Source organism: Oncorhynchus gorbuscha, linkage group LG21 (genome assembly GCF_021184085.1).
Source record: "Oncorhynchus gorbuscha isolate QuinsamMale2020 ecotype Even-year linkage group LG21, OgorEven_v1.0, whole genome shotgun sequence".
NCBI lineage: Eukaryota > Metazoa > Chordata > Actinopteri > Salmoniformes > Salmonidae > Oncorhynchus > Oncorhynchus gorbuscha.
Genome location: NC_060193.1, coordinates 6,662,876 through 6,672,875, shown reverse-complemented (window position 1 = coordinate 6,672,875; position 10,000 = coordinate 6,662,876). Strand labels below are relative to the sequence as shown.

At 44.5% G+C, this 10,000-nt stretch overlaps 1 protein-coding gene across 3 annotated transcripts in view; it reads left to right on the top strand.

Annotated features, from left to right (window-relative positions):
* LOC124008783 (pyruvate carboxylase, mitochondrial-like) overlaps positions 1–10,000 on the top strand; it is a 587,218-nt gene that overhangs the window by 37,382 nt on the left and 539,836 nt on the right. For all 3 annotated transcript variants that reach the window (XM_046320329.1, XM_046320328.1, XM_046320330.1), the window contains exons 3-5: positions 1–20; positions 2,778–2,871; positions 4,513–4,603. The exon at positions 1–20 is cut by the window's left edge and continues 126 nt beyond it. In XM_046320329.1, the coding sequence (XP_046176285.1) occupies positions 1–20; positions 2,778–2,871; positions 4,513–4,603 (205 nt within the window). The remainder of the gene's footprint in view (positions 21–2,777; positions 2,872–4,512; positions 4,604–10,000) is intronic.

Sequence of the window (10,000 nt, the reverse complement as noted above, 5' to 3'; positions counted from 1 at the left end):
GGTCATGGTGGCCAACAGAGGTAAGGCTCCACCCACAATACGACATGACATTATAACTATGGGGATGATTGACATCACTTGTCCCAACACATGACAGTACATCTTATCCATCATTGTTATTAGGAGGGAATTGCATTAGAGATCATGTTATCCCAGCACACGACAATAACTAAGGTATATTGTATATCCCAACACATGACAGTTCATCTGAGTTACACGTTGCATTATAGATCTCATGACATACCATCACATTGCATGGCTATAACTTATATGATAGTGTGTGTTATATAGCTTATGATGCTACACAGCCACCTAGCCCAGCTCAAAGCTACACACAGCCATCTAGCCCAGATCAAAGCTACACAGCCACCTAGCCCAGCTCAAAGCTATATACCACAAACCCCGTGAGGTGCTTTATTGCTTGAATAGATAGTAGAGAAACATAGTGTACTTCTCAACCCATATAGGGAATTCGAAAATGATTCAGACCCCTTGACCTCCCCCCCCCCAAAATGTTACTTTACAGCCAGATTCGAAAATGGATTAAATCGTTTTTTCTCATCAATCAACCCATGATTAACCCATAAAGACATCACAATACCCCATAATGACATCACAATACCCCATGATGACATCACAATACCCCATAATGACATCACAATACCCCATAATGACAAAGCAAACACAGGTTTTTTAGAAATTATTGCACATTTAAATGAAAAACTGAAATATCACATTTACATAATTATTCAGGCCCTTAACTCAGTACTTTGTTGAAGCACCTTTGGCAGTGATTTCCGCCTTGAGTCTTCTTTGGTATAATGCTACAAGCTTGGCACACCTATATTTGGGGAGTTTCTCTCATTCTTCTCTGCAGATCCTCTCAGGCTCTGTCAGGTTGGATGGGGAGCGTCGCTGCACAGCTATTTTCAGGTCTCTCCAGAGATGTTTGATCGGGTTCAAAGACGGGCTCTGGCTGGGCCACTCAAGGACATTCAGAGACTTGTCCTGAAGTCACTCCTGCATTGTCTTGGCTGTGTGCTTAGGGTCTTTGTTCTATTGGAAGGTGAACCTTCGCCTCAGTCTGAGGTCCTGAGCAGGTTTTCATCAAGGATCTCTCTGTGCTTTGCACGGTTCATCTTTCCCTCGATCCTGACTAGTCTCCCAGTCCCTGCAGCTGAAAAAAACATCCCCACAGCATGATGCTGCCACCACCATGTTTCACCTTGGGATGTTATTGGACAAGTGATGAGCAGTGCCAGTTTTCCTCCAGATGTGACGCTTTGCATTCAGGCCAAAGATTTCAATCTTTGTTTCTTCAGACCAGAGAATCTTGTTTCTCGTGGTCTGGGATTCCTTTAGCTGCCTTTAGGCAAACTCCAAGTAGGTTGTCATATGCCTTTTACTGAGGAGTGGCTTCTGTCTGGCCATTTTGATTGGTGGAGTGCTGCAGAGACGGTTGTCCTTCTGGAAGGTTCAATCATCTTCACAGATGAACTCTGGAGGTCTGTCAGAGTGACCATTGGGTTTTTGGTCACCTTACTGACCAAGGCCCTTCTCCATTAATTGCTTAGTTTGGACAGGCAGCCATCTCTAGGAAGAGTCTTGGTGTTTCCAAACTTCTTCCATTTAAGAATGATGGAGGCCACTGTGTTCTTGGGGACCTTCAATGATGAAGACATTTTTTGGTACCCTTCCCCAGATCTGTGCCTCGACACAATCCTGTCTCTGTGCTCTACGGACAATTCCTTCGACCTCATGGCTTGGTTTTTGCTCTGATATGCACTGTCAACTGTGGGACCTTATATAGACAGGTGTGTGCCTTTCCAAATCATGTCCAATCAACTGAATTAACCACAGGTGGACTCCAATCAAGTTGTAGAAACAGCTCAAGGATGATCAATGGAAACAGGATGTACCTGAGCTCAATTTAGAGTCTCATAGCAAAGGGTCTGAACACTTAAATGTCAGGACCCGGTTACGAACCCGGGTCTCCGGAGTGAGAAACAGTCACTTAACTAACTGAGCCACGAATAGTTGGCAGAACCCAGAAGATGAGGCAGACATAGCAGTACTTGAGACGGTGTATTTAGTGAAGTAAAAAGTGAAGTTCTTCAGGAAAACATGTAACTCCACAACCTCAAAAGGAATTCCACAAGAACAAAGGTAATCCTCCAAGACAAAAAGGTAAATCCACAAGGTGGAAGGTATAGCACAAAAAGCCTCAAAAAATACTCAAAAACAAACAAACAAGAACAAAAAACAGAATTCCACAAGAGAGTCCACCGGGATCAACAAGAGTTCTCAGAGTACTAGGGCTGGGTGCTAACATACAAACACAGAGCAAAGGACTGAGGAAAACAAAGGGTTTAAATACAATCAGGGGAAACGAGGCACAGGTGCAAATAATAATGGGGATCAAGGGAAAACAAAAGGTCAAAAGGCACAATGGGGGCATCTAGTGACCAAAAACCGGAACAACCCTGGCCAAATCCTGACATTAAATTATTTAAGTTTTAATTTTTAATAGATTTGCAAAAATGTAAAAAAATATATATATTTTTTTTCACTGTCTCATTATGGGGTATTGTGTGTAGATTGAAGAGGAAAAAATATTTTATACATTTTTAGAAAAAAAGGCTGTAATGTGGAAAAAAGTGAGGGGGTCTGAATACTTTCCAAACGGACTATACATCTCTTTTATTATTTTATATTTTTCTCTATTTATTTCTTTCCTTTCTCTTTTCTTTTCTCCTTTTCTGTTCTCTCGTCTCCAGGTGAGATCGCTATCCGTGTGTTCAGGGCGTGTACTGAGTTGGGGATTCGAACCGTGGCTGTTTACTCTGAAGAAGATCGAGGACAGATGCACAGGTACAGCACTCACCTGGAGTTATTCACTCACCTGGAGTTATTCACTCACCTGGAATTATTGACTAATAAAGACAGTTTATTTTATACAAATTCTGAGGTACAATGTAAAGAATTTGAACATACAATAATCGTGTTATTTTATACTAACAAAATTGCTCAGAGACTGAGTTTTTGTTTAACAAGAAATACAAAATAAGAACGTTTTTCAATGGGGTTCATATCCGGAGACTGAGACCATTGTAAAATGTTGAATTTGTAGCCAATTAAACATTTCTTTGTGGATTTTGTGCTCGTTGTGTGCTTGGGGTTATTGGCTAAAATATCTTGGTACTTGGTAAAGTTTATCGAGGTGTCTTTTTTGGCTAATCTTTATCAAGGGGTGCCAGTCATTGATGTAGGCTTTACCTGCAGTTCTATTTATCTGGAATTCTACCTGACTATTTACCTGACGATATTACCTGTTGAATACCTGACGATATTACCTGTTGAATACCTGACGAGATTACCTGTTGAATACCTGACGAGATTACCTGTTGAATACCTGACGATATTACCTGTTGAATACCTGACGAGATTACCTGTTGAATACCTGACGAGATTACCTGTTGAATACCTGACGATATTACCTGTTGAATACCTGACGATATTACCTGTTGAATACCTGACGAGATTACCTGTTGAATACCTGACGAGATTACCTGTTGAATACCTGACGAGATTACCTGTTGAATACCTGATGATATTACCTGTTGAATACCTGACGATATTACCTGTTGAATACCTGACGAGATTACCTGTTGAATACCTGACGATATTACCTGTTGAATACCTGACGATATTACCTGTTGAATACCTGACGAGATTACCTGTTGAATACCTGACGATATTACCTGTTGAATACCTGACGATATTACCTGTTGAATACCTGACGAGATTACCTGTTGAATACCTGACGAGATTACCTGTTGAATACCTGACGAGATTACCTGTTGAATACCTGACGAGATTACCTGTTGAATACCTGACGAGATTACCTGTTGAATACCTGACAAGATTACCTGTTGAATACCTGACGAGATTACCTGTTGAATACCTGACGATATTACCTGTTGAATACCTGACGAGATTACCTGTTGAATACCTGACGATATTACCTGTTGAATACCTGACGATATTACCTGTTGAATACCTGACGATATTACCTGTTGAATACCTGACGAGATTACCTGTTGAATACCTGACGAGATTACCTGTTGAATACCTGACGATATTACCTGTTGAATACCTGACGAGATTACCTGTTGAATACCTGACGAGATTACCTGTTGAATACCTGACGAGATTACCTGTTGAATACCTGACGAGATTACCTGTTGAATACCTGACGATATTACCTGTTGAATACCTGACGAGATTACCTGTTGAATACCTGACGAGATTACCTGTTGAATACCTGACGAGATTACCTGTTGAATACCTGACGAGATTACCTGTTGAATACCTGACGAGATTACCTGTTGAATACCTGACGAGATTACCTGTTGAATACCTGACGAGATTACAACCAGTTTTGCCCGCTAAGATCATTCAAGATCATAAAATGTACCTCTGTAACATTGTAACATACCGTTCAACCCACAGACAAAAGGCTGACGAAGCCTACCTGATAGGGAAAAGTCTTCCTCCTGTTGCTGCCTACCTGCATATACCTGACATCATTAAAGTAGCTAAGGTGAGATCCTCCTGTTGCTGCCTACCTGCATATACCTGACATCATTAAAGTAGCTAAGGTGAGATCCTCCTGTTGCTGCCTACCTGCATATACCTGACATCATTAATGTAGCTAAGGTGAGATCTACCTGTTGCTGCCTACCTGCATATACCTCACATCATTAAAGTAGCTAAGGTGAGATCCTCTTTAGTGTGTTAGTGCTGTGCTGAAATCTGTGTGGGTCTCAATACCTGAATGTAAAAAGATGAAATGAGGAATTCGGCTTGCCCCGCAAGGCTCCTCTGCAACATCTAGCCCAACCTGGCCTCAGAGCATTTCGTATTATTCTGTATGAAAATCTGACTCCTATTAACTCCTATTAGTATGATATTTTTCGTATGGTAGGTATTAATTTGTGGATGTCCATCACCCATTTCGGGAGATATGTTACAAATTTGCAAAACATACAATATGTTACGAATTTGCTAAACGTTTGATATGTTACGAATTCTAGCTAGGTGGCTAGGTGGCTAACGTTACCTAGCTCGCTAACATTTGCTTGGCTAGGGGTTAGGGTTAGCGGTTCGGGTTAAACTTAGGGTTAAGTTTAGGAATTAAGTTAAAGGGTTAAGGTTAAGGTTTAGCTAAAAGTGTTAAGCTTAGGGTTAAGTTTAGGAATTAAGTTAAAGGGTTAAGGTTAGGGTTAAGTTAGCTAAAAGGGTTAAGCTTAGGGTTAAGTTTAGGAATTAAGTTAAAGGGTTAAGGTTAGGGTTAAGTTAGCTAAAAGGGTTACGGTTAGGGTTAAGTTAGCTAAAAGGGTTAGGGTTAGCTAACATGCTAAGTAGTTGCAAAGTATAGAAACAGTAGTAAGTAGCAGAAAGTTGCTAAAGTGCTACGTGATGAGATTCGCACTTCCAACCTTTGGGTTGCTAGATGTTCGTGTTATACGCTCACCTATCCACCCCGACCAACGACCCTCCTTTCATTTTTGCCTTAAGTAACTATCTGTCTTATGCTACCAACATATCATACTACATGGAGCTTCTCGGATTTACATACAAAATAATATGAGACCAGGTTGTATAGCCAAAAGTGTATTAATATACCTCCCTCCCTCTTGCTCACTCTCCCGGCCACCGGCCCCCAGACACCATATTGCCAGTAGTCCCATTACCACCTGTCCCAATGAATCCATCTCTCCATCCATCCCTGTATCTCTCCATCCATCCCTGTATCTCTCCATCCATCCCTGTATCTCTCCATCCATCTCTGTATCTCTCCATCCATCCCTGTATCTCTCCATCCATCCCTGTATATCTCCATCCATCCCTGTATCTCTCCATCCATCCCTGTATCTCTCCATCCATCCCTGTATCTCTCCATACATCCCTGTATCTCTCCATCCATCCCTGTATCTCTCCATCCATCCCTGTATCTCTCCATCCATCCCTGTATCTCTCCATCCATCCCTGTATCTCTCCATCCATCCCTGTATCTCTCCATCCATCCCAACTTCCCTGTATACTTATGCTAAAATGTTTATTCTATTCTACTGAGACATTTACTTTATGTTCCTATTCTTATCTTTTGTTATTTCTTATTGTTGCTGCTAGCTTGTTAGCATAACAAATTACGAGCTAGATATTTTATGACTTCACTTCAGAGATTATTTACAGAAGATGCGTTTGTGATTAGTGATTCCTCCAGATCAGAGGCAGTAGGGATGACCAGGGATGTTCTCTGTTTAGTGAGTCCTCCAGATCAGAGACAGTAGGGATGAACAGGGATGTTCTCTGTTTAGTGAGTCTATCAGATCAGAGGCAGTAGGGATGACCAGGGATGTTCTCTGTTTAGTGAGTCCACCAGATCAGAGGCAGTAGGGATGACCGGGGTAGTTCTCTGTTTAGTGAGTCCTCTAGATCAGAGGCAGTAGGGATGACCAGGGATGTTCTATGTTTAGTGAGTCCTCCAGATCAGAGGGAGTAGGGATGACCAGGGATGTTCTATGTTTAGTGAGTCCTCTAGATCAGAGGCAGTAGGGACGACCAGGGATGTTCTCTGTTTAGTGAGTATTCCAGATCAGAGGCAGTAGGGATGACCAGGGATGTTCTCTGTTTAGTGAGTATTCCAGATCAGAGGCAGTAGGGATGACCAGGGATGTTCTCTGTTTAGTGAGTCCTCCAGATCAGAGGCAGTAGGGATGACCAGGGATGTTCTCTGTTTAGTGAGTCCGCCAGATCAGAGGCAGTAGGGATGACCAGGGATGTTCTCTGTTTAGTGAGTCCTCCAGATCAGAGGCAGTAGGGATGACCAGGGATGTTTTCTGTTTAGTGAGTATTCCAGATCACAGGCAGTAGGGATGACCAGGGATGTTCTCTGTTTAGTGAGTCCTCCAGATCAGAGGCAGTAGGGATGACCAGGGATGTTCTCTGTTTAGTGAGTCCTCCAGATCAGAGGCAGTAGGGATGACCAGGGATGTTCTCTGTTTAGTGAGTCCACCAGATCAGAGGCAGTAGGGACGACCAGGGATGTTCTCTGTTTAGTGAGTCCGTCAGATCAGAGGCAGTAGGGATGACCAGGGATGTTCTCTGTTTAGTGAGTCCACCAGATCAGAGGCAGTAGGGATGAACAGGGATGTTCTCTGTTTAGTGAGTCAACCAGATCAGAGGTAGTAGGGATGACCAGGGATGTTCTCTGTTTAGTGAGTCCTCCAGATCAGAGGCAGTAGGGATGACCAGGGATGTTCTCTGTTTAGTGAGTCCGCCAGATCAGAGGCAGTAGGGATGACCAGGGATGTTTTCTGTTTAGTGAGTATTCCAGATCACAGGCAGTAGGGATGACCAGGGATGTTCTCTGTTTAGTGAGTCCTCCAGATCAGAGGCAGTAGTGATGACCAGGGATGTTCTCCGTTTAGTGAGTCCACCAGATCGGAGGCAGTAGGGATGACCAGGGATGTTTTCTGTTTAGTGAGTATTCCAGATCACAGGCAGTAGGGATGACCAGGGATGTTCTCTGTTTAGTGAGTCCTCCAGATCAGAGGCAGTAGGGATGACCAGAGATGTTCTCTGTTTAGTGAGTCCTCCAGATCAGAGCCAGTAGGGATGACCAGGGATGTTCTCTGTTTAGTGAGTCCACCAGATCAGAGGCAGTAGGGACGACCGGGGATGTTCTCTGTTTAGTGAGTCCTCCAGATCAGAGGCAGTAGGGATGACCAGGGATGTTCTCTGTTTAGTGAGTCCGCCAGATCAGAGGCAGTAGGGATGACCAGGGATGTTCTCTGTTTAGTGAGTCCTCCAGATCAGAGGTAGTAGTGATGACCAGGGATGTTCTCCGTTTAGTGAGTCCACCAGATCGGAGGCAGTAGGGATGACCAGGGATGTTTTCTGTTTAGTGAGTATTCCAGATCACAGGCAGTAGGGATGACCAGGGATGTTCTCTGTTTAGTGAGTCCTCCAGATCAGAGGCAGTAGGGATGACCAGAGATGTTCTCTGTTTAGTGAGTCCTCCAGATCAGAGCCAGTAGGGATGACCAGGGATGTTCTCTGTTTAGTGAGTCCACCAGATCAGAGGCAGTAGGGACGACCGGGGATGTTCTCTGTTTAGTGAGTCCGTCAGATCAGAGGCAGTAGGGATGACCTGGGATGTTCTCTGTTTAGTGAGTCCACCAGATCAGAGGCAGTAGGGATGAACAGGGATGTTCTCTGTTTAGTGAGTCAACCAGATCGGAGGCAGTAGGGATGACCAGGGATGTTTTCTGTTTAGTGAGTATTCCAGATCACAGGCAGTAGGGATGACCAGGGATGTTCTCTGTTTAGTGAGCCCACCAGATCAGAGGTAGTAGGGATGACCAGGGATGTTCTCTGTTTAGTGAGTCCTCCAGATCAGAGGCAGTAGGGACGACCAGGGATGTTCTCTGTTTAGTGAGTATTCCAGATCAGAGGCAGTAGGGATGACCAGGGATGTTCTCTGTTTAGTGAGTATTCCAGATCAGAGGCAGTAGGGATGACCAGGGATGTTCTCTGTTTAGTGAGTCCTCCAGATCAGAGGCAGTAGGGACGACCAGGGATGTTCTCTGTTTAGTGAGTCCTCCAGATCAGAGGCAGTAGGGACGACCAGGGATGTTCTCTGTTTAGTGAGTCCTCCAGATCAGAGGCAGTAGGGACGACCAGGGATGTTCTCTGTTTAGTGAGTCCTCCAGATCAGAGGCAGTAGGGACGACCGGGGATGTTCTCTGTTTAGTGAGTCCGTCAGATCAGAGGTAGTAGGGACGACCAGGGATGTTCTCTGTTTAGTGAGTATTCCAGATCACAGGCAGTAGGGATGACCAGGGGTGTTCTCTGTTTAGTGAGTCCTCCAGATCAGAGGGAGTAGAGATGACCAGGGATGTTCTCTGTTTAGTGAGTCCTCCAGATCAGAGGGAGTAGAGATGACCAGGGATGTTCTCTGTTTAGTGAGTCCTCCAGATCAGAGGCAGTAGAGATGACCAGGGATGTTCTCTGTTTAGTGAGTCCTCCAGATCAGAGGCATTAGGGATGACCAGGGATGTTCTCTGTTTAGTGAGTCCTCCAGATCAGAGGCAGTAGAGATGACCAGAGATGTTCTCTGTTTAGTGAGTCCTCCAGATCAGAGGCATTAGGGATGACCAGGGATGTTCTCTGTTTAGTGAGTCCTCCAGATCAGAGGCAGTAGGGATGAACAGGGATGTTCTCTGTTTAGTGAGTCCTCCAGATCAGAGGCAGTAGGGATGACCAGGGATGTTCTCTGTTTAGTGATTCCTCCAGATCAGAGGCAGTAGGGATGACCAGGGATGTTATCTGTTTAGTGAGTCCTCCAGATCAGAGGCAGTAGGGACGACCAGGGATGTTCTCTGTTTAGTGAGTCCGCCAGATCAGAGGCAGTAGGGATGACCAGGGATGTTCTCTGTTTAGTGAGTCCTCCAGATCAGAGGCAGTAGGGATGACCAGGGATGTTCTCTGTTTAGTGAGTCCTCCAGATCAGAGGCAGTAGGGATGACCAGGGATGTTCTCTGTTTAGTGAGTCCTCCAGATCAGAGGCAGTAGGGATGACCAGGGATGTTCTCTGTTTAGTGAGTCCTCCAGATCAGAGGGAGTAGGGACCAGGGATGTTCTCTGTTTAGTGCTCCAGATCAGAGGGAGTAGGGACCAGGGATGTTCTCTGTTTAGTGAGTCCTCCAGATCAGAGGCAGTAGGGATGACCAGGGATGTTCTCTGTTTAGTGAGTCCTCCAGATCAGAGGCATTAGGGATGACCAGGGATGTTCTCTGTTTAGTGAATCCTCCAGATCAGAGGCAGTAGAGATGACCAGAGATGTTCCCTGTTTAGTGAGTCCTCCAGATCAGAGGCATTAGGGATGACCAGGGATGTTCTCTGTTTAGTGAGTCCTCCAGATCAGAGGCAG